The sequence below is a fragment of the Sciurus vulgaris genome (genome assembly GCF_902686455.1).
Source record: "Sciurus vulgaris genome assembly, chromosome: 4".
Taxonomy (NCBI): Eukaryota; Metazoa; Chordata; class Mammalia; order Rodentia; family Sciuridae; genus Sciurus; species Sciurus vulgaris.
The window spans coordinates 186,891,707-186,915,787 of NC_136464.1; the positions used below are offsets into that span (position 1 = coordinate 186,891,707).

Consider the following 24,081-nt stretch of genomic DNA (forward strand, 5'->3'; position numbering starts at 1 on the left):
TGGGAGGAATCAGCCTCTGCAGGGCCTGGCTCTCCGCCCGCGGGCTGGCTGCAGGCATCGGGAGCCACCTCAGGCACCTCCTGGAAGGCGTGTGACTCCAGAAGCAGAGCAGCATGGTGTGCCTGGAAACCCCAGCTGGCATGCCCCAGCACGCCGCCCCACGCTCCTGAGCCACCTTGTTCTCTGCTCTTCCCCTCGGCCCCTGGCAAACACCCCTCTGCTGTTTCTGCAACTGCCTTTTCTAAAAATTTCAAACAAACGTATCTATCTTGCTATATACTAAGTAAAGTTTTCTAGAAATTTGTGGCCTTTTGTGTCCTCTGAATGTCACTCACTAGTTTCATCCTTTGGAGAATGTTTTCGGACTATAAAATGTTGATAGAAAACTAAAAAAACAAACAAACAAACAAACAACAAAAAAACACAGCATAAGGCCCCAAAATGCCCTGGCCCCTTGTGGCAGGTCAGGCATGATCTTGACAACCCTACAACAGGTCCACGGGCCTGAGGCGAACGGGCGTCTGGTCACGACCTGGGCCTGAGACAGCCTGTGCCTCCTGCCGTGGGAAGGGCTCACAAGCGTGACCTGCAACGGCACCCGGCTGAAGCCCACGGGCGGCAGCCCTAAGGGCTGGCTGCCTCCCTGTTCGCACCCAAAAGCTGCAGGGGCCAACCCGACTTGAGAACACACCGGGAGTTTCCGTGGGCAGTGAGACGCTAACGGTCCTCAATAAGCACTCAGTGCACACCCAGCGCCTCCTGAACAGATCCTGGGGTGTGTTTCAAGATTCCGAAATAAGAGTCTTTCAAAACCAGAAGGTAAGCAGGTTCCCACTGCAACCAAGAGGGCACACCCACCAGGAGGGACAGCCGCCCAGCCCAGGACCAGGGGAAGCCTCACTGCCCAGAGGGCTGGGAAGCCCTGCTGAGGGGGCTTGGGAAGGACTTGCCCACAATTTGGATGGAGGCAAGGCTTGCGCAGGGCCTTGGTCCACTTGCATTATCTGCAGAGCCCCAACTCCGCTGTGCAGGGGAGAGGTGGCAACGAAATTCCGTTCACTTTTGTCCTCAGAAGTCCTAAAGGTGCAGTTCTCCAACATGACACGCACCTGCAGCGTGGGAGAGGGATGGAGCCCATCAGAATCTCAGGCAGGGACCTGGTGAGGCTATGGGGCCATTTCAACACAGCTGTGGCTGAATGTGTCTGTGCACGCGACTCCCACGGATCCTCCAAATGCTCTGTGTTGAGTGCAGCCTGTACCTTCTCAGAGAACCATACTCAGCATCAGTGATGCTGACCAAAGAACTGGAGCGAGGGGAGCTGTCTGTCTGGGCCACAGTTATCTAACTGGGTCAGATACCAGATGGGCAAAGGGCTTTCCTGCTGGCCCTTGATAAACAGCAGGTGGCACGTATCTGCACAACCAAGAAGACCAGAATGACACAAGTCTGCGGAAAATGTTTTATTGAAGTGTTTCCGAAGTTCTTAGCATCTTTGCAGCATGCACAATTCAAGCGTGAATAATGGAAGCAAAGAGCGAAGGTTTTTGAAGTCTGACCAATTTCACTTCAGTCAGTATCAGATAGATACCAACACTGCAGTGTTCACTGACAGCCCCACAGAATTTCAAGCCTTAAACAGAAGGACTGAGGACCTCCATCACTTAGTCTCTGAATTCTACAAATGTCTCTGAAGAGAACAATTACACAAGAGTCCAGGCAGCCTAGAGGGGTGCTGTACTGTTCTTGGGTTTTTATTGAAGTCAGCTTATTTTATTGGAGAAATGCTGAGTCAGACTGAGAGATGGCAGTTTCCTGTTTCAGACAGGGCAGGAGAGCCCGAGAAGGGTCACACGGCCCATCCTGAGTTGACTAGCCTCGTCCTCCAGTCCTCCATCCCTGCTGGCCTCTGCAAGGCTTCCACTTGGGCCCTGGCAGTTACTCAGGTAGCAGGGCACATGACCCTTGAGGGCTGTTTCCTACGGCTGCAGCATGTCCATTCAGCTCAGCACAGGGCAGTCTGGGGTGCACACCGTGTGCACAGGACACTGGAAATGGTGGGAGAGCCCCAGCCATCTGCTCCATGGCGTGTTGCAAGGCACGCTGCGGCACAAGGTCTTGTAAGTGCAAGGTGAGGTCAGCACAGTTCTGTTCAGAGCTCAACAGGAGCAGCAGCATCCAGGCCTCTACACCTGTGTGCACGAGTGGGCCTGGGCCAGGAGGCTCTGGAGCAGCAGTGACAGGTGGTGAAGTCAGGCTGCAGCTCCAAAGGAAAGGAAGGTTTCAGGTGTGGGTGCTTTGGACAATGACTGTAAGAAGGGCCAGACACCGAGCACCATGGGTATCACAGACAGATGAAAGGAACCAGTGCATTTCATTATTTTTTAATTTGCAATTCACTGCTTAAAAAAGAAATATTTTTTCATGGAAAGATTTCTTTTAAAATAAAATATATTAAAGTATGAAACTTCCCAAGAAGGTGACATAACATTATTAGAAGTACAACAGGCCTACGGGCTTGACACAGTTTAATCTAGCTGGAGTCACACCACACAGGCCATCACTGCAGACGACAATGGGGTCTTATATATAAAATGGTTTTCAGATTAAAACTCCAGAGAAAATGGATATCCAAGCAAGATAGACAGTAAAACTACCAGGAGGGGCAGCACTGGATTCCTAGATGACCCTTAGGCCAGGATAAACCTGAACTCCTGGCACTGAGACTGTTCTGACTTGCACAAAACTACATCCTCCCCAGGACACAGACACTGGTTTTCGCGTGTGATTACAATGCGACTGTGATACAACTCGGTGACTGCTGGTGTTCACCCGAACATGCATCAGACAGGACTCTCCTAAAGCAGCAGCTACAGCAAGCCTACTGACTCCTGGAGCAGCAGCTGTCCTCTGGGGAGCTGCCCCACGGAGCCTGCACCAGCCACTGCGGCTCTGAGCAGAGGAGGGTGGCATTCCGGCTCCAGGAGGGAAGGGTGGCGTCTGAGGCTGGCAGCGAGGCACCCAGCACCACCTGGCGTGCCTGCAGGACGGGAGCTGGCTGCGCACCCCACTCCACCTTCAGCTGCGTTTTCCACTGGTGAGCACGGGCCGAGCATACTCCACAAAGTCATCAATAAGGACAGGCCACGCCCCTACAGAGAAGCAGATACAGGTCTTTAGAAGTCACTGTTAGCACAACTGGTACACTCAGAGTACTTTTTCCAAAACTTACTCCTGTTTCAAGAATCCAAATGATCTGCAGTTCACACAGCATGTTTCACCAAATAATTGGCTGAAGCCACCTAATTCTTTTGCCAGCAGGCTAGGGTCAGTGAGTCACCACATGACGTGGCCTGTGGGCAGCATACCACTCACTGAATGGGTGCTTCCTTGGTTGGCCTCCAGGCAGTTAGGACCCGCTGATCTGGGACAAACAAGGATCGGTTTGCCCTCTGCAGGAAGGAGCTGTCTCTGCAAGGTGGGGATATTCTGGCCAGCAGGAGTGCTGCCTTCCTGCTGCCTCTCCAGCCGGACTCCTCACAAAGGCTCTGTCCCACCCAGCAGCTCCTGCAGCTGCCCCCCGACCAAGTGCTGTCCACGCTGTGGGCCACTTGTACAGACGAGCCTCACCCAGCTGACCACAGCTGGCCTTCCAGAAGCTAAGCTGTCTGCGCAGTAGCACTAGTTCTCCCACTCGACTCACACCGCCCAAGGCCCACTGTGAGCTACAACCCGGGCCCAGTGCTGAAGAGAGAGGAGCTGTAGCTGTGAAGAATATGCCGGAAGCAGGGAAAGGCCCAGGGCTCCTGGGAGAAGGGCGTCCAGAGCAGTCCTGGCCAGCCCAGTGAGCACAGAGGCAGGTCCTGGAGGGGAGGCCTCTGCCTGGGACTGGCCCTTCCCAGGGTGGCATGCCTAGAGCCAGGAGGAACCCAGACACCCCTGGGGTAGCGCCCCAGGCATGGGGGCATGTACATGCACACAGCCACATAAGTCACCAGAAGCATCCCCATCAGCGGCACAGCAAGTACCCCGTGGGAACCTGAAGAACCAACAGGAAGGGCCGCCAGTCTGACCAGTGCTGCCCGCCCCCTCTGGAGGCCCTCTGAAGTCCTACAGTGCCCAGTACCTTCTTCATCGTAGTTAGACATATCATCTGCAATCATGTTTCCAAAATCTAGCAGAAGATTCCAAGTGTCCCTTGGAATCGATCTTTTGTGATGTTCCTAATACATAAAAGAAAAGAAAAGAAAAGAAAACAAAACAAAACAAAAAAACCCAGCAGTTTAAAGTTCAGAGCTCAACTCTCAGATATCCTAGTGGCCAAGGGTCCTCCATCAGTGAAGATCCTGTTGATCTGATGGGGAGTAAGCAGCAGTAGTAATGGTACCTTGCTCACACAGGAGGAGCCAAGGCAGTGCCAATGCAAAAGTAAACATTTAAATGCTAAAACCATACATTCCTGTGCAGCATAGAAGGGCAGCATCTTTATTCTCCTTACTTCCCTCCCAACCAATTCAGAGACACTGTGGGACAACATTTTTCTATGTATTTGCTAGTTCTTGCAGGGGGCTGGGTTGGTTCTCTGGAAGAATCTGTTATCGATATTTCAGAAACACCAAAGCCCCAAAGGCAAACGTGACGCTGTATCCTGGAGGGAGAGCCCGGCCGTGCGCTGGGCCCCGCCTCTCCTGCCACTGCCTGCTGCCTCTCGGAGGTGCTCATCCTCCTGAGGGAGGCACCACAGTGGTGCCACATGTGCACACAGCCCTGAGACTCAGGAGCAACACTGCACCAGCCACGACTCGACCAGGGCAGTTTCCTGCCACCTGCCTCTCCCACACTACACGTGGCAGGAGGTCAGCACGGCTGGGCCGTGTTGGCACACTCACCTTGTTCTGTGGCTCTTGGCACGGGGTTCTCTGGGGAAGGCCAGGGGTATGGGCATGGGGGTGGTGGCACACTGTCAGACCTCTGAACAGCTCAGGAGGAGCAATTCAGCAAGTGACGTAGGATCTGCAGGGTTCACGAGGGCCCTCCTGAGGCCACACACAGTGAGTGCTGCCAGCAGATGGAGGCCGGAGGCTCCCGGAACTCCCAACACAGAGAGGAGGGAGTCTCCTGGGCCCACGAAGGAGCAGAGAGGCTCCTCCTTGCCGCAACTGCCAACTGGGTAAAGATGCCCTTCCACTGCCACCGCAGCGCGACAGGTCTGGTTCCACCCCTGCCGCAAGTCCTCATGCTCACCCACTTCTAACTCGCCGAGGCGGCACCTGTTGCCCACGGTGCCCCAGGAGGACACCGTACCTGCCCCCTGCCCAGGCTCGCATGCACCTAGCAGGCCCATCAAGGCCCCTTTCTTCCTAAGCACTATAAAATACACTTAAAAACCTTCCCAGAATACAGACACACAGTGGCCGGGACCTCTGGCCACCGGGACCTGGGCACAGCTCTAGAGCCCCTACCCAGCAGCGAGTGTGGCCCAGCTCTTTCCTGAAGGATCTGAAGTCTATCAGGATCAACAGAGTTATTTGGCAAGGGGTTCTTGGAGGAGATGGTGGGTCCAGGGCTGCTGCAGAACTCCCCCTCTCTCCTGGAACCCATCTGAAGGGTGTCTCCCACCTCCACAGGTGTTGGGGCAGAGCAGTGCCTCTCTGACACCGCAGCCCCTCTGAGCAGGACTTCCAGGTGGAAGGCTGCAGTTAGGGGGTTATCATCACGCTCAGCCTCATGCTGAGGCCTCCCGTTCTGATGGGCACACCCAGCAGGAAATAACAGAACTTACCAGCAGGAATGTGTTCCAAAGATCTAAAAATTTAAACCTTCCCGATAACACTAATTTCCAATATGCAACAGCCATTTCTAAATCTGGCAAAAAAGAGAAATAGTAGTTAATAAATCCCAATCTCTTTTTCTACTGTACAAAAAATGATACTCACTTGATTGAAAAAATTTGGCAAGCTTACCCAAGAGTCACATGAGGCCTAATCGCACTCAATACAAATGTTCCTGAAAATGGTATGTAATTTAATTTTATGAATCTGAGGAAAATTCTTGAGCAAAGGAATTGTGTACTGAGTTATTTGGAAATGCAAGTAACCTGTCCCCCAATCAGTCAGTTTGGGAGACTTCTATTTCGTGCACACCTTTGTTAGTCCTTTGTTAGTCTTGCTTTGATCTGGCAACTATTAATGCATACCATTTATTTTTAAAAACAGTTGGAAATTAAACATCTTTTCCAGAAAGAAGGGACCCCTGCTCTCCATCAGACCTGCTTCCTCTCGATACAAACCAAGACAGTCTTAATGCTTGAGAATCACTGGTTGCAAGCACATAAGCCAGGCATTCCAACCTTTCTGATTTCTCATTTCATGGTCAAGATCAATCAGTACATGCTGGGAAAAGCATTTTCACCAATGAAAGAATAAGTAAAAGTCCCGGCTGCCGGTCAATCAAAGTCAAAGCTCCCCTGGAAGGCAGATGCTGTTCCCCACCTTCCATGCAAACCCCTGATAGAGAGTGCCACTGTAAAAGCAGCTGATGGAATGAAGGCTATGCTTCAGGGCTACAGCATGACAGCACCTCCAAGCCATGGTTTTCCTGTGCTCATGTATTCTCTGTTGAATGGAAATTTTAAAATCACTTCTTATATGCTTGCCATAGTAAGTATGTAAAGGGCAAAGAAATCAGTTTCTTCAAGTGGACCACCTTTCATCATGGTGAACATTGCTCACCACTGGTAAGCAATGAAGGGACAAGGCATGTTGAAATAACTCCTAACTGCTGCTTACATGTGCGTCATGTAATGTGAAAACAGACTGACACGTTAAGCTAAAGATTGGTTTAAATGCAAAATACCCAACTAAACACTTTTCAAAAGAATTTTTCTAAGTCTGGCTTCGTCCCACTTGGACAGGAGCTATTAAGCTGGAACTCTGACTTGAGATCTCCAGTAACACTGGATGGGAAGAGATGAACAAGTAGCAACCAGCTTCAGCAAGACGTCTAAGTCCTGTGTGCTTAGAACTCATCGCAGAACCGCTCGAGTCTCCAGCATCCAAGTCTCAACAGAAAGACAGACAGACAGAAAGTTCCGAGTGCTGGGCACATGGAGGAGCTCTCTGAGCCTTACCTAGGGGACCCGCAGGGTAAGGCTAAGATGATTATCTCGTCCTGCTCATAAGCCTACATCCTTACCACTTAGGAAGAACCCTAAGTGAGGACTACATTCGACTCATCTTAATGATGACAAGCTCTCCCATTGGGAAATGGAGCTGAACCTGGGGAGGAAGAAAACAGAGTTTTATGGCATATATATATATATATATATATATATATATATATATATATATATACACACACACTCTATAGTTACTCTTGGATTCATTTTGGTCCTGGAAACCTTTCGTATGAACTATCTGTTTTGGATGTGTGCAAATCACATGACTAAAAAGTAAACGTAGGCATTTCCAGTATCTAATGCTATCTGTGTGAAAATGTCCCAATGTCCCAATGGACTTGACTATTCAAAATAAAACAGACTCAGAACGGCAGAAGGTGAGGCTGGAGTCGCTCTGGTGCTGGGTCTCCTTGGCAGCAGTTCCCACTCGAGCTGCTAAGACGTCTCATCTCTGTGTTAAGCATGCCTCAGACATTACTGTCAGAGCTCAGCCAGCAATGCTCCGTTGAGGGCTAGATAGTGAAGATGGCCCACTGTCCAAAGAGGACCTTGGGGCAGACATAAAAATTTGCTTATTATCATGATACCTTCCTCAAAAAGTAAAATTCTCAAAGCCAACTGATTCCAGCTCCAGCCAGTGTGAAGCCCTCAAGGTGGCAGAGACACACTGAGGATGTAGCTCCGTGGTGGCTCAATCACCAGGCTGCTGAAGGCTGGGGTCAGATCCCTGGCACCACAAGCAACCAGTCAAATCACTGTAATTCCCAGCTCCATAGGCTGCCCACAGTTAAGTACAAGGTTAGAAGTAATCACACGCAGAAACACCACAGCAGTCAGGCGTGGTGGTGGGCAACTGGGGCCCCAGCACTTGGAAGGTCAGTGGGAGGCGTCACTGGAGCCCAGGAGTCAGAGCCCAGCATGGGAAACATAGTGATGCACACCCAGACTTGAGGGCAGAGCTGGGAAAAACTCACTGGATGCCACTGTCTGGTGCCCAATGCCATCTACCTCTCTGCTAGGAACTGCAGGAAACGTGTGCCTATCTCTTCAGCTCCTGTGACTCTTCAGGAGCCAAACATACAATGGTGCACCGTGGAAAAGGCAAACTGATCATGTCTACATACCTATGGAAACAAGGAAGAAGACAGTCTTGTTCTCAGTAAAGGAACTATGAATTTGTTTCTCACTGGTTTGTCTGCTCTGTGGCTTGCAAGGCTGAACAGAGGGCCCAGACCTCACACTGCTTCAAGACACTCTGTGCCTTTGTACTGAAACGTTCACAGAGAAAAAAATAAATTTTTTAACTAAAAATTTTTAAAATTGTTTTTACAGTGTTGGGACTGAAACCAGGGCCATGTGCATGCCAGGCAATAACTCTACCACTGGGCTATATCCCTGGCTGGAGTTCCCAACTTCAAATTAGGGAACTGCTTCAGGCTGCAACTTACAACCTCTTGGAAGGTGGTGGTGTCACACAGAATCATGTGCCTGCACAGCCCTTCTTCCCCTGCAGCCCCTGAGCTGTGAGAAGGCTGGGAAGACACCTAGGAAGGCCAGATCCACCAGGTTCCTGGGTGCTTCCACCAGCCAGCTGAGATGCCCTCGAGCTCTGTTGTCCTGGGGGAACAGAAGGGTTGCCTTGCCAAGTCCTGCCTGAACCCCTGACCCAAAACATCAAGTGCTATAAAAAAAAGATTGTCACCCAAAGCCACAAAGTTTCAAGGTGGTCTGGTCCACAGGGGTACAGGCCTAAGAGTGGGTCTGCAGCAAGGTCTGAGACTTTGTCTCTGGGAGCTCCTGGCACTGAGGCTGCTGCCTGCAGGAGACCCCTGCAAGGCCTAGAAGAAGGTCCTTGGTACTGCTCCACATCTGAAGTTAACCTGGTGTCAAAAGACAGAATCCTCAAAGCACAATCCCCACACACAAGAAGTCAAATGACTTGCTAACCCTGCCAATAGTTTTCACTTCAACACTAAAAGGATGGAATCCCCAGGAATGCAAAATGTAAATGTAAATTATTTAATGCTAACAAGCTTAATTATCCTAATATTATACTGAAGATTCTAAAGAGAAGAAAACAGAAAAAAACCAAAAACAAAACAAAAACCTTTTTGGTCATTCATTAAAACCGAAGGTATCTTTTCCTAACAACCATTTAACACTGAAGAACTGATGTTATTTAAAAACTTGGATCAGACTGCTGCTTGCATCCATTATTATTATTATTATTTTTTTTCTGCTGGGAACTGAACCCAGGGGTGTTCTAACACAGAACTGCAGTCATAGCCCTTTTTATTTTTGAGACAGGGACTCATTAAGTTGCTGAGGCTGGCCTTGAGCTTTTGATCCTCCTAAGCTTCCCGAGTTGTTGGGATTACAGCTGTGTGCTGGTGCAAGAACTAATGCTCATTTTGAAAATCGAAGTCAGACAAGTCTCTAGGAAATAAACTGCTAAAAAGTAAAGCATTACCTAAATACTGTTTGAGAAATAATAATGGGAAGATGAAAGGGTTTTGGAGACATACCTGGAACGGGGGCCCAACACTGCATATGCACTTAATACTACTGAACTGTGCTCTTAAAACTTCTCTGAATCCTCACAGAAACAGAAACAGCAACCAGACAGCAAAACCAAACCCACAGGTGACGTCAACAATAAACGTAGGTGTGAGGAGGTACCATCAGGAACCCAAAACCACAGGTGACAGCTATAAATAAATCTAGAGGAAAAGGGAACCAGACAAGTAATTGAAGACCCAACACACCAACGTGAGAAGCAGGCAGTTAACACTGGGAAACACCAGAGGAAACCCCAGTCACGGGTCCAGGAGGAGAGCTGCCTCTGGGTCTGTACCTGGGTTTGAGAAGATGGCAGCAACAGGAGAGAGAGGCAGGACTGCCGGCATCCCCCGGGCACAGCATGCCTGATGCAGGCTTGCGAAGGTCAGGATAGAAAAACAAACATTGGTGGCCGGCTTTTCTACCTCTGGAAGTTTCAAGCCCCTTTCCAGTTTCCTATGTAATTTTTAGTCATTTTATGATATTGCTTTTATTTACAGGAGTTTTCCTTCAAAACTTACTTTCTAATATGCTGTTTAATCCTTATTTAAAAGACCATATGTAACTCTACCAACAAACTTAAGAGATTTGAAGTTAATTAAACAAGGGCTATTCCATGCACGAGGCAACCTCTACCAGCATGGATAGATTTTTAGGAAGAGGTAAGCCAGAAATAATTATACTCAAGTGCAAAACAAAACAAATAAATTCTCAAACTGAAAAAAAAATTTTTTTGTTTGTTTGGTACCAGGATTGAACCTGGAATGCTTAATGACTGAGCCACATCCCCAGCCCTTTTTATTTATTTTGAAACAGGATCTTGCTAAGTTGCTGAGGCTGGCTTTGAACTTGCAATCCTCCTGCCTCAGTCTCCCAAACTGCTAGGATCACAGGCCAGTGCCACTGTGTTTGACTCAAACTAAAAATTTAAGTTGAAAACTTCCTAGACACACTGTACACAAAACACAAGCAGCCACAGGACCCTGAAAGGAGCAACTAGGCACACACGACTGTTCTGAACAGGTCAGCTCCAGCTCCCCAGAACTGCCAGGTTTGCCTCACCAGCCACTCTCAATAGGAGGACACGGAATACCTGTCAATCAGTCTACACCTTAGAATTCAAATAGTCAGACCCAGAAGTCAGGACTGAGATGCTGCTGGTTGAGGTTTTAGGTCCATGACGTAAGCAGAGAACCAGGACAGGACGGTAACAGCATGGCTGGGTGCACTGAGACCCTGCAGACACAGCAACTCCTCCCTGTGTGCTCCCTACTCACCTAGGCCCTTCTGCCCAGGGCTTTTAGCAAAGGTAAAGGTAAACTGGTAGAAGTCCTTGAACTTCGTGGAGTCCTGCAGCTCTTGCTCCAGCCTGGGCAGGAGGGCTCTCAGCTTCTCAGTGCTGTCACACCTGTGATGAGACATTGCTTGTCACCGGTGGCAGACGGCCCACCAATGCTCCCCTCTCAACTGGGGCAGACATGGCCCAGGTCTGGACTGGTGTGGGTGGGGCTGGGGTGCTGAGTTCTAAGAGAATTTCCAGGGAGGCGAGCCGCACTCTGGTGACGGTGCACAACTCCACAAACACCCGAGTGCCAGCCGAGGACAGTTAGCGGTGACAGCCTGGGGCCACTCAGCTGTGCTGGAGCCAAGCATGGTCTATCCCTACACCTCTGGCCACATGCTGAGGCCGAGTCCCGAGGGTGGCAGACACAAGATGCAAAGTCCCCATGGCCAGTGAGCACGAGGGGCCAACTGGCCAGCCTGTGCCACTGATGCCCGTGTGTGGCAATCCAGGGAGTAAGCCTCATTCCTTCAACACTGAGTGTAGCAGGTACACTTAAAATAGCTAAGTACTCTAAAAATATCAACTGATCTGGGCTGGGATGCAGCTCATAGGTAAGGCACTTGCTAGCACATATGAGGCCCTGGGTTTGAATTTTAGGACCTCAAAAGGGGGAAAAAACTTAATAAAAACAATGAACTTTCTTGTATCAGCTGCATAGCAAGGGACTGCGCGGAGCTCCACTTCCTCACTCTGTACTCAAGCAGAGCCAAGCCGAGGAACTGCAGGAAGCGCTGAGCACCAGCACCACAGCCACCTGCAGCGCGTGCCCTGGCCCGCAGCCTCCTTGCGCGCCGCCCGGGGCGCACGCGTTGCCGGGAGCTCGGGTCCAGATCTGCAGGTCTGCGAGCGGCTGCTCAGTCCTTCGTGCCACGTGGAGCCTTACACCGTGCCTGTGCTGAGCACTGCGGCAGCTCCTGGCAGCTCCCCCTTTTCCTCGCAGGCTATGCTCTCAGCGCTCTGCCAGCGCGGGGGCGCAGGGGCCCTCAGGGCAGAGCGTCTCTGCTGGCGAAGGAGACAGCGAGCCGGGCCACCCCGCCACCTGCGCCTGGCCTCCCAGCCAGCCTGTTGGGGTCCCATCTCATTCAGGCTTCAGCCGCACCTCCCCGGGGACAGCGAGGAGAGCTTCCTGTGCTTTCACGGGCACGTGGAGGTCCTCCTTTGTGAAGCACTGATTCAAATCCACCTATCCCACAGGACTCTCCACTATTTTGCAGGAATTCTTGAGAGACAGCACGTCAGACCTTTTGAGAGCACTCAACCGGAAGGCCGACTGCTTACTTTTCCCACGGTGTCAACTATTTTTTTTTTTTTGGTACAGTGGATAGGACCTAGTGCATTCTTCCACCTAACTGAATCTCTGGCCCTTATTTGTTTTTATTTATATTTTTGGTACTGGGGATTGAACTCAAGGGTGCTTTACCACTGAGTCACATCCCAGCCCTTTTTTAAGATTTTTTATTTTGAGACAGGGTCTCCCTAACTTGCTTGAACTTGCCATCCTCCTGCCTCAGCCTCCCAAGTCACTAGGATTACAGCCTGTCCACTTTGTCTGGTTCCAGATTCTTATTTTTAGCGTGGATACTCTATCAGTCTTTTCATTTACAGTGATTTTTTTTTCCTCTGGTAGAGATGACATGCTTTAAAACTTACCCAACTGCCTAGTCACAATTGTGATTTTTGTGCTGGGGACTGAACTAAACCATAGAGCAGGGGCTTACCACTGTGCTACATGACCAGCCCAGATCTTTGTCTACGTTATTTTCTAGCACTTTGTGCTTTTGCCTTTAGTACCGAGATCTACAATCCACTGAAACCCGTTTTCATATAATATATATAATGAGTGCTCTCAAGATTGACTTTTTTCCATAAACCAACCAGTTCTCCCAGGACATTTATTAAAACAACATTTGAGGGCTTCTTTCCTACTGTCTCAATGAGCTGTTTTCTCTAAGGAGGTTTCACCATCTTTGATTTACCCTAAGGTATTTTTCTTTTTTGCTGGGGGTCTTGCTATGTTACCCAAGCTGGCCTCAAACTCATGATCCTCCTGCTTCAGATTCCCAAGTAGCTTTTACAGGGTGTACCATTACACCTGGCATTATTTTGCATTTTTGATGATAACTGAAAATAACATACATTTTAAAAATTCACTGTTTGGTTGTATTTGGTCTCACACATCTTTAATTAGATTTATCCCAAGTCTTGCTCCCCTGCCTCACAGGAGAAGCAGCTTACAATGCATAAGTATACTGTTTGCTGTAAGATTTATTTATGCATTCATTTATTTTTTTTGGTCAAGGTTAGTTTGTTGTTTTTTTTTTTTTTTTTTTTTTTTTTTAATCATGAGCAGACATTCAATTCCACTGGACATTTTAAAAAAATTGTCGATGGACCCTTATTTTTATTTATTTATATGCCGTGCTGAGAATCAAACCCAGGGCCCCACACATGCTAGGCAAGTGCTCTACCACTGAGCCATAGCCTCAGCCCTCCAATGAACATTTAACACACTGAGATCATCTTTTCCTTCTTTCTGTTGCTAATGGCTATGTCACAAAACTCCCACTCCTGGAGTACAGCAAGCTTTGTCATGACGCATCACCCCACCTTTCTGGTTGCTGATTTGTCTTGGCTATATTTAGAATTTCTGCATCTCACGTTCATCTTATAAACCTTCCGAGTCTTGTGAATGAATCTGCCCTGTAATTCTCCATCATCAGAACATCCTTCCTAGGCTTTGTTACTAGGATTGTGCTGGCCTCAAAACAAATCAGGGACTGCTTCCTTTACTCTGTCTGGAAGAAGCTGCTCACAACTGGAGATTTCTTCTCATCAGACATTTGGTGAATGTGCCAATGAGCCATTCCAACCAAGTTTCCTTTCTGAGACTTCAACAGGCTCAAATGCTTGAGTGACAGAACTCTTACAATTCCCGACTTCTGGGCTGAGGTTGTGGCTCAGTGGTAGAGCACACACCTAGCGTGTATGAGGCACTGGGTTTGATTCTCAGCATCACATACAAATAAAGTCCATTGATAACTAAAAAAAGTTTTAAAAAAAATTTTCCACTTCTCCACGTGTCTGTTTCAGTACATCGTACTTTTAAAATTGTTCAAAATAAATCTATTTCTTGATGTCTGTAGGATCCACAGTGATGCCCCTTTTCATTCCGTGTTGTTTTTTGTTATTTACTGCTTTTTAAAGTCTATTCAAAAAACATGTTTCTGGTTTTACTCACCTTTTATACCCACAACTTTTTTTTTCTTCTTCTTGTTTTGGTACTGGGGGTGGAACCAGGGCTTTGCTAATGCTATGCAAGTGCTCTATCACTGAGCTACAATTCCCCAGCCCTCCCAACTTTTAAATTATTACTTCTACTTCTGCTTATTTAAAAAAATTATTTCCTTCTTCTACATCCTTTTAAGTTTAATTTTCTGCTCTTCTTTTTTTCTTTTGGTGACACTAGGAATGAAACCCAGGGCCCTGAGCATGTTCAGGTAAGCTCTACTACTGAGTCGCACCTCGGGTCTTTCTGTTTCTTCTAATGTGGACATGTTTGCATGATGACTTTCAGCCATTCTTCTTTCTCAAATGTACATTTAAGAAGCTGAATCCCACAAGCTTTATTTATTGATTTTTTTCTTTGTCTTTTTTTTTTTTTTTGGTTGCGGGGCGGGTACCGGACACTCAACTCAGGGGCACTTGACCACTGAGCCACATCCTCAACGCTATTTTGTATTTTATTTTATTTAGAGACAGGGTCTGAGTTGCTTAGTGCCTCACTTTTGCTGAGGCTGGTTTTGAACTCACAATCCTCCTGCTTCAGGCATTGGGATTACAGGTACCCAGCCACAAGCTTTTATATCAACATTTTCTTCAATTATTTTCTAATCTCTACTGTAACTTCTTTTTCAAATCAAGGGTTATCAGAAGTGTGCAACATTCAAACACATTTCAACCCAGCTGTCTTCTTAATAATCCTAGTTTAGCTGTACTACAGTGAGAACGCGGTCTGTATCATCTCAATCCTTTACAATTTGTCTTAACTTACTTTTGTGTTTATGCTTGATTTTTATGAATGTCCTATTTCCTGAAAAAGTAGTACATGTTTGTTAGCATCAAGGCAGAGCTCTAAATATGCTCAAGAAGTCATCTTGCCCAATCTTCTATTTCTTTATTGATTTTTTTACTGGTTCAATTTATCAGTTACTAAGATGTGTGTGGGAATTCCTAACTTTGCATCTTTCTCTTGGTAGTTGTTTATCTTTGCTTTAAATAATTTGATATTTTGCTTTAAATAATTTGATAATTTGAGCAAGTGCAGAAAAACATAAAAGCTCTTGCTTTCCTGGTGAAATGAACCTTGTCATGAAACGTCCTTCGTTATCCTCAGAACTGCTCGGACATCAGCAGTCCCAGTTCACTGTCTGCACGACACATAGACTTGACCTTCCCCACTGTCCTGGGCCCTTTCCTTTAGCTGTATCTGTCTCTACCAGCATGTGTAAGTTGATTCAGCTGAATTTTAAAATCACTTTGTTTTAAATAATTTTGTTATTTAGAAAATATGTGTATTTACTCTTCTACTATTTGTAATTATGACATCTTTATGTAGTTAATATTTTCTCCCAAATGTCTGTTTTCTTCTTTTGCAGCACACTGGGGATGGAACCCAGGGCCTCCCACGTGCTGGGAAAGCGCTAGCAGTGAGTCACGTGTCTGGCCACCCTTTTTATTTATCTTTGGACCAGTAGCAGTTAACTTGGATGAGGCCCAGCTCCTCAACATTTTCCTATATGGCTTGTGCTTTCTGTCTTCTCTAAGAACACGTTTTACTCAGTGCTTCTTTATCAAACATTTTTTTGACCCAAAAAGAGGGTAAAAACCACGGCTCACCCAGACTTCCAAAGTGCCAGGAGTACAAAGAAACAAGCTGTGGAACCACGCTGGAAGGAGGTCCTTTGCTGGTTTACACAATCACCAAGAATGGGGTAAGTATCACTAGAAGCAAAGTCTCGTAGAGTTTCCTAGCCGTACAGATGTAAAGCATCAGTGTGGTGGTGAACACGAGCGTGTTTTTCTTTCCCCATGGCTGTAAGCTGTCTTCAGCAGCTAGAAACAAGCTATTTTAAAAGGCCAATGTTGAACTATTTTCATTTACTTCTATGACACATCTGATAACTGAGAAACATCTTAAGTTATTAACCTTAACCCTGAGGGTAGACTTGAAAAATATAACAAGCAAAGAGCAAAGTGAGACTTTATAAGAGTATAATACAGAAGCATAATAAATTATGTATTTAGTATGTGCAATACATTATGTAACATACAATAGTGTGAAATAAGAGTGGTTGAAAAGACCCCTACTACTGACTGTCAATTTAAAATTGACGGGAATAAAAAAGAAAATGAGTTATTAAAGGGATAATGTGACTAAAAATAGTAAATAAAACTTGAAACTGGAATTTAAAAGGCTTGTATTGTAGGTGTGTAAGATATTTATAGGATACATGAAGAAAACACACAGGTATATAATCAGAATTTTTTTTTAACCAGAGATTCAACGCAGGGGTGCTAAACCACTGAGCCACATCCCCAGCCCTTTTTATTTTTTATTTTGAGACAGGCTCTTGCTAAGTTGCTTACGGCCTTGTTAAGTTGCTGAGTCTGGCTCTGAACTTGTGATCCCCCTGCCTCAGCCTCCTGAGCTGCTGGGATTATAGGTGTGTGCCACCGTGCCCAGCCTAAAAATCATAATTTATAAACTGAAAATTAGTAACGTTGAAAGTATGTTCCCTTCTGGAGAAACTTAAACTGAGGATGGTTTACCTACCCAAGCTCTGTCATGCCGTCCATGAACTCCTTCCTGCTGAATTCACACTGAGTGGCAGCCCTGAACTTCCATGCTATGACCAGCACGCTGATGCTGGCAGGGTCCAGCCTCAGATCATCACAGAACTGCTGAATCCCATCAATCCCGATTCTGTCTCCATCCTGCGGGTCTGCAGTTAAAATCAGGGAAAACGAGTTGTACTCCTTTGAAAACCGACCCTAAAATAGGTTAGAGGTATACCATGTTTCTGCATAGTTCCAGCAGGCCGTCAGACACACACATCAATGTACTACAGTTTTCAACTATACAGGAAGAACAGAGGGCAACAAGTAACAATCTATCCAGAAACCAGCCCGATCTTTAAAATCTAGACATGCTTTTGTTTGTTTGTTTTCAGCAGTGCTGTGGGGCTGGACCTAGTACCTCAAACATACTAGGCAAGCTCTGTATGACTGAGCTATCCTAGCTTGATTTCTGGGTTTTAAGGAAAGAAAAATCATTCAGACTTCTCTGAGAAGACTTCATCTTTCAGGAATAAATGTAAGGGAGTGGTAGCTCAGGAGAAGAGTGCTCGTCTCACATGCACAAGGCCCTGTGATTGAGTGGAAGCACCACCACAATAAGTAAATAAGGACTAGGAATGCAGATCCAAGGTAGAAAAATTGCCTAAGGTGCACAAGGATCTAGGTTTCATCTCCTGCACTGCAAAATAAACAAACAATTTAATTTCCCTAAAGTAAAATAAAAATTTAAGTTTACAGAATTTTACTTTCCTTGAAGATACTGCAGTGATAAAGAGTTTTGAATATTAGGAATTTTTATCACAACTCTGCCAAAGCAAAAAAGGAGACTGATGTTTTTCTTTTTAATTCACTTTATTTGCTAATTCTGATGCCACCAGACAATAATTACTTTCCAAAATCATTTAGCTTGGTGGATGCCATGGCACACACCTGTGATACCAGTGACTGGGGAGGCTGAGGTAAGAGGATTGCAAGTTAGCCTCAGCCACTCAGCAAGATCTGTCTCAAAAAAATTTGGCTTATGTATCTGTACTTATCAGCATAAGCACAGAAAGTCAGCCTCTCCTATTTCTACTTTAGAAATAAAATTAAGAAATTAAGCACTTGTCTATGATAAAATCAAAATGTTAAAGTATATTGAAATAGCCCAGCAAGACCTCACAATACCGGGCCCTTTAATTTTGGAAGGATTATGTATGTTATGATATGTTATCATAACGGTATGTATGAATTCTATTGGTTCAGAGATGCGAATAAAAAACCTACAGCTTCTTCAGTCAAATAAATCTCAGACGTGATGAATTTTTCTTCCCCTTCATATGTAATTTAACTCTGGTCATCTAAATACTATATATTACATTTTTTAAAAATACATGTTTCCAAGGAAAAACTGACATAAATTAAATGAACAAAACCAGAAACCCTTCTAACTGTACTTTTTCACACAGAGAAACCAACCTCAGTGGAGTTTGGGACAAAGGCTCTGCATTCTTTACTTCCACTCTCTTGACATTACACTTCTGAAGGTCACAGAAAACCCTGCTCTTACCCAACAAGCCATCCTGGTAAACTTTATGAAGTTCTCCTTCATTTGTATACATTAAATGTTATATTTGTCCACAATCTTTGAATTATATATTTAGAACCCAAAAGGATGTAACGTTTTATCTACTTAAAAGACTAGTCTGCATGAATAAATCAGGTAATGATGAAGGGAAGAGGTGTAAACAAAATCATAGACAACAATTTTCACTGAAGTATTTTCCCAAAGGCAGCTCTATTTGAATAACTGTAAAGTTGTGCAAAGCATATGACTTACAGAATTAACTTAGCTAAAATAATTTAAAGTACACTAAACAGTTATTTTTTTGAGACTACAGTAATTACAAATCTGTTTTTTGTTTGTTTGTTTAAGAACGCAATTTTCAATCCATTTGCCCAGGAGAAGAGCAAGGAGACAGTATTTCCGAAAATAACAAATAAGAATGTAAAACCAAGGAAATCATTCTATTGGGTTAACACTTGCCTACTGAAAGTGTTTTTAAGAAAAACTTAACCTTCAAAACTACTAGAAAGAAAAAACAGTCTGCCGAGTGAATTGCTTCTGCTTCATTTGATGTGAGACCTCATGACTACCAAGGGATCGGGATCCGCTGATGCTCTTCGGTGCACACTTACTTTCACAGCATGACTGGGTTTTGATAAGCAAAGCCACATTCTAGGCTCTTCCATTAGAGTAAGTCATCCGGAACCCCCGCACAGAGGTCTTGCCTACAGCCTCCCCGACAAAGTGACAAGTGATAGAAGCCATCTCAGCGCTAGGACAGTCCCCAGGTGGGAGCAGGCTGTGTCATACCCTCACGGGATCCTTCTCTCCATTCAGTAGTGTTCTACCACGAATGTTTCAGTCTAGACAAATGCTTGCAAAAACACCGGATCATCAGGTGCGGCACAGCCGACTCCAGGCCCTGACACCAAGCGGCCGAGCAGTGATGCTTCCCCACAGCTGTTAATGGGTCACACTGCACAGAATAAGCTGCGGCCGAAGGCTCACACCTGGTCAGCTTTCCAATGCCCCTCTTTCCCCTTTATTAAAAAAGGGGTTCTGGAGCTGAATGTGAGAAGGAGCAGAAACTTGGGGTTCTTTTGTCCTTGGCACCCGAAGTCCCAGGAACAATGTTCCCTCTGCTTGCTAGGGATGGCCTCTGGTCTGGCTTTGCTGCCACATCGCCCCTTACCTTTATACCTGCCATACAGCTGCTCCAGCTTCCTCTGGTCCACAGCGTTCCGCATGGACTCCCTGTGGAACGCGTCTGGGTTTTGGAAGAAGCTGTCTGTGGCCTCGTCTAGCTTCCACTCATTCTGCGTTAGGCAGTAGATGGCAGTTCTCTCACCAGCCTGAGTACATGCCATAAACTGGCGGACCTTGTCCTTCTGAGTCGATTTAAGCTTATGCTTTGGGATGCAAAAGAAGCGGGAAAGCCAATGAAGCCACTCTGGGGTTTGTGCCCGCCTCTGTTTCTAATGCCTACATTTTAACAGGACTTGGTTTTCTTGGGCGACTCAACTTCACTTCAGAATTATAGGACCCCATAGCCTTGTTCATCAGTTAAAAAGACTCCACGGTCTTCTGAAAACTGAAACGACAGCATCTATAGCAACAAATATGCCAAGTCCAATCCTCAACAAATTACGAGAATCAGCATTTCACAGAAAATACGTTTTGATCACTACCTGGTTCCCCTTGCATATAGATACCAACAGTCCCTCCCCTCCCGAAAATCTCAGCACGAGCTCCCTGTAAGACACATCTGGCCCTCTGAAGACAAGGCAGGCCCTGACGTCAGCGCAGAGTCCATCTGCAGGGTCTTTGCTTCTACTGAGCGCAAGCTCCACTGAACAGGAAGGGCCAGCAGTTTGAAACGCCGAGTGCTTCCCAGTTTAAAAACACCAGTGATGGAAACGTGCACACACAGAATGACCACCACATCAGCAGCACAGAAAGCCTGTGTGACGAAGCGAAAGTGATGACACTAGTGACAACCTGTCTGCACATGTGAGACAGAAACAGGGCAGAGAGGAGGGTAGCAACACCAGCAAGCCACGGGCCTGCGCTGTCCATAGTCCGACGGGACAGTAGACAGGGCGCGGCTCTCGCTGCTCTAAGGTCCCCTAGTGGAAGCAACAAGCTAACTTGGGTGATTCCAAGCAGACCCCTCGATCTACTAGGGGCTGACTCTTCATTATGTAAATGCTTTACCCAACACAAAAGGAAAAGTCTTATTTATGAAGCTTATATTCGATCTTGTTCAAATAAAGATGAGAATTTATAGACACCATAAATTATAGCCTATTGAAAGATGTAAATGTTTGACAGGTGGAGATGACAAAACTGAAAAAGGACAAGAGCCAGGGCTACGATCGGTGTAAAGACCTGTGCACCAGGAGCCAGAGCTGAAGGTGGGCTGGAAGCAGGCTCCCGGACACCCAGGAGGGTGTCTCTTGCCACAGCCAAGAGGACAGGGTTAGTCAGGATAATCTCTTTAATAAATGTAAAAACTCACAGTGGTTCAGAAGTGGTAACACTCATTCTAGCCTTGAACCTGAGGGAAATGGCTCAGCCCGATTCTTCACAATCATGCCAAGAGTAAGCAGCAGAGGAAGCTGCAGACGTTTTTGTAAGGCAACCCAAACGTGCTGGTAGCAAAACACAAGCACAGGAGCCAGGGGGTGCAGCCAGACACATACAACCACACCCGTGGCTCTCGCCTGTCCTGGGGACCTTGGCCTGAGACCTCTCCCAGGTTCTATAACAACAAAACTGATTTTCCAAGAACTCAAAGTCATCACTAGGCCACCTCGTGCTCATCTTGTTAGCATGCAGGAGAGGCCTGCAGAGCTGCCCGAGCTGTGATGTCACAAGAGGCTAAATGCAAGGTTCAAGAACTTCTCTCCTGTGACTCCAGATATTAAAGATATCTGCTGGGGTTGTGGCTGTGGCTCAGTGGTAGAGCGCTTACCTAGCATGTGTGAGGCACTGGGTTTGATCCTCAGCACCACATAAAAATAAAATACAGATACTGTGACCACCTACAACTAAAAAATTTTTTTAAAATCTGCAAAAATCTAATGTGAAAAAGTAATGGGTTTGCTATTGTTAATCCTTACATATTTAAAAACATTTTAATTCCTGATGCAGTGAACATCAACGTCCATTAACCACACAAACAAAAGCTCTTTGGGGAGCCAATCATTCTTTTTTTTTTTTTTCCAAATCATTCCTAAAAATATAGGCCTGTGTCCATATGAATCTCATGTGACCCAGGTCACCACTGCAGGGCTTCCGACAGTGTGGACAATGTATACACAAATGGGTATGGCTGCTGGCCAATAAAACTTCACTTATGAAAACAGGCAGTCCCATTGTGGGAGGTAGTTTGCTGAACACGTTAAATTCTAGAGTGACACACGGGACATATATATACTACAAGTTATTTCCCAAAACAGCCCTTGAAAAGAACTAGACAAAGAATTCAAGGTCATATTCTGTAGTAAGATCAGTGTAGTTAGATCAGGGCAGAGCTCACGTGCCACAAGGGCAGGCTGGCAAGTGATGAAGTCAACATCTTTTCATGAGGAGGGTCGGTGGCAAGATGAGCAAGAATTGCCTCAAAAACTGTAAGATAAGAACACACATGCAACCAGGAAAAGGCCTTCCATGAGCAACAGCCACAACGTCTTCATCACGGAACAGCCATCAACACTGGGTTAAAAAACTGTCACGGGCATAAAATGAAATTCAGTCCATCCATATGATGGGATGTCATTTAGCAATAAAGCAACAAAGTAATGGCATATGCTGCAGTGTGGTGAACCTCGAAAGCATAACACTAAGGAAATGCCAGACACAAAGGGCCACACAAAGGCTACATGTCTTCCACTGACAGGAGATGTTCAGAACAGGCAAACCTGTAGAAAAGAAGGCAGATTAGAGGGTGCCAGGGGCTGGCAGGGAGGAGCTGGGAGTGCTTGCTCATGAACAGGATTTCTCTGGGACTGATTAAAATGTTTTGAGACTCCATAGAGGTGGTGGCGGCAAACACTGAACTGTACACTTCAAAACAGTTGATTTTATGTAATGTGAATTTCACTTCACAAAAATGTCAGCATAACAGCCAGGCCTCCAAGACCAATCAGCAGAGTCACACACCCGTAGGCGGTTGGGTCATTTGACCATCACAGCACTGATGGCTCCACATCAGGAAAACATGGACACCTGGAAGAGAGGATGATGTCTGATCCTAAGCTACCACTCCTGAGGATCACTTCTGGAGACCTCCCAGCTGACAACACAGCGACATCCACTGAAAAGAACATGCCTGGCAGATGCAGGTAAATGGATCCAAGCTGTGTTAGTTACAGAAATAAATTGGACAGAAGTGGAGACAGAAGCATGATGAGCCCTCTGCAATCTATTCAAGCAGCTTCATCTGTACAGGACATCACAACTTTGGACCTCTAGGGGTACCAAGGTGCTAGTTTGGCATGAGTAGCAGCAGCCATAAAGGAATAGCAAGAAGCACGTCAACAAAGCTGCACGATTTGATGTTACTCCATACAGGTTTCTCTATAAAATAACAGTGATTAAACAACAATCAACAGCTAAGTTTAAGAACTGTATGCACGACATGTCCAAAAGTAACTAGGAGACCCAGGTTCCACTGGTAGAAAAGGGAAAATAAGGTTCATAAACTAGGAACTTAGAAAAGGAAGAGCGCTGCGTCCACCTAGGCAGATGCAAATTACATGCAAGATAATCAAGGTCCGCACACTGGCAGGACCAGGGCCCAGGCATAAGTGCTGATGACTTCCACTGAAGTTACCAGGTCATGGAAATCAAAGCAGGGGACGGAGGGTCTCCTATGTCTTTTTAATTCATTCTGCTAAAACGTACAGAATTCTTGAAATAAAAAACAGTCCAGGGGAAACAACAGCTCTCTAACCTGCAAAGCTCTCAACACTTCACGAGTGACCTTGTGAGACCCCGGCTCCAAGGACACCAGCGTGACGTAACGAAACGTCCCTGCGACGGGCTCGTAACCTCTCCTCTCAGGGTCAACCTACACGGGCGGCCCAATTAGCCGCACCGACCCGGGCCGAGCCGGCCTCTGCGCAGCCCCACCCTGCCGCCGTCCTCGCCCCCCGCGCTGCGGGGCGAGCGGCGTCCCCTCCGGACCCTGTGGGGCCGCCGCCGCTGGCTCGCCCGGGCGGGGTTCGGATGAAACGCGACGCCCCACACCTACCATGCTCGCTAGCGCTGGCGCCGCCGCCCCGCCGGCCCTCCGCGCAGGCGCACGCCGCCCCGCCCCGCCGGCCCTCCGCGCAGGCGCACGCCGCCCCGCCCCGCCGGCCCTCCGCGCAGGCGCACGCCGCCCGGCCGGCTGCAGCTCGGGGCGTTCTTCTGTCCGTGGCTCCCGGCATGCACCGCGCCGCCCTTCTGTGCAAGTGCTACTTCTTAAGGATTCTGCCGCTCCTCCTGCGGAGGCTACCGCCGGCCTGCGACTCTCAGGCCTCGCGTCCGCTGGGAGGAAGAGGGAGGCCGACCAGACCGCGGAACTAGCCGGCGCCGCGCGGGAGCCGGTAG

General features: G+C 47.0%; 1 protein-coding gene across 6 annotated transcripts; it reads right to left on the minus strand.

Moving 5' to 3' along the window:
* Nucleotides 1-1,448: 1,448 nt before the first annotated feature.
* On the minus strand, nt 1,449-24,077 carry DCUN1D2 (defective in cullin neddylation 1 domain containing 2). Of its 6 annotated transcripts, XM_079138781.1 has the most exons (7): nt 23,741-24,077; nt 19,676-19,892; nt 16,915-17,083; nt 11,014-11,144; nt 5,783-5,865; nt 4,127-4,223; nt 2,937-3,152 (listed from the first exon to the last, which is right to left on the minus strand). In XM_079138781.1, the coding sequence occupies exons 1-7, from the start codon at nt 23,741-23,743 to the stop codon at nt 3,079-3,081; spliced, it is 774 nt and encodes a 257-aa protein (XP_078994907.1). In that variant the 5' UTR covers nt 23,744-24,077; the 3' UTR covers nt 2,937-3,078. The 6 variants fall into 6 exon arrangements, with proteins under 6 accessions (XP_078994904.1, XP_078994906.1, XP_078994905.1 ...); XM_079138778.1 differs by lacking the exon at nt 4,127-4,223 and having other exon boundaries at nt 1,449-3,152; XM_079138780.1 differs by lacking the exons at nt 4,127-4,223; nt 23,741-24,077 and adding an exon at nt 23,441-23,700 and having other exon boundaries at nt 1,449-3,152.
* Nucleotides 24,078-24,081: the final 4 nt, after the last annotated feature.

Coding starts and splice junctions, on each gene's coding strand:
- DCUN1D2 (XM_079138778.1), bottom strand. Junction 11,145..16,914: donor GACGGCATGACAGAGCTTGG/GTAGGTAAACCA, acceptor GTCTCATCACAG/GTGTGACAGCACTGAGAAGC. Junction 5,866..11,013: donor CCCTGGGCAGAAGGGCCTAG/GTGAGTAGGGAG, acceptor CTTTTTTGCCAG/ATTTAGAAATGGCTGTTGCA.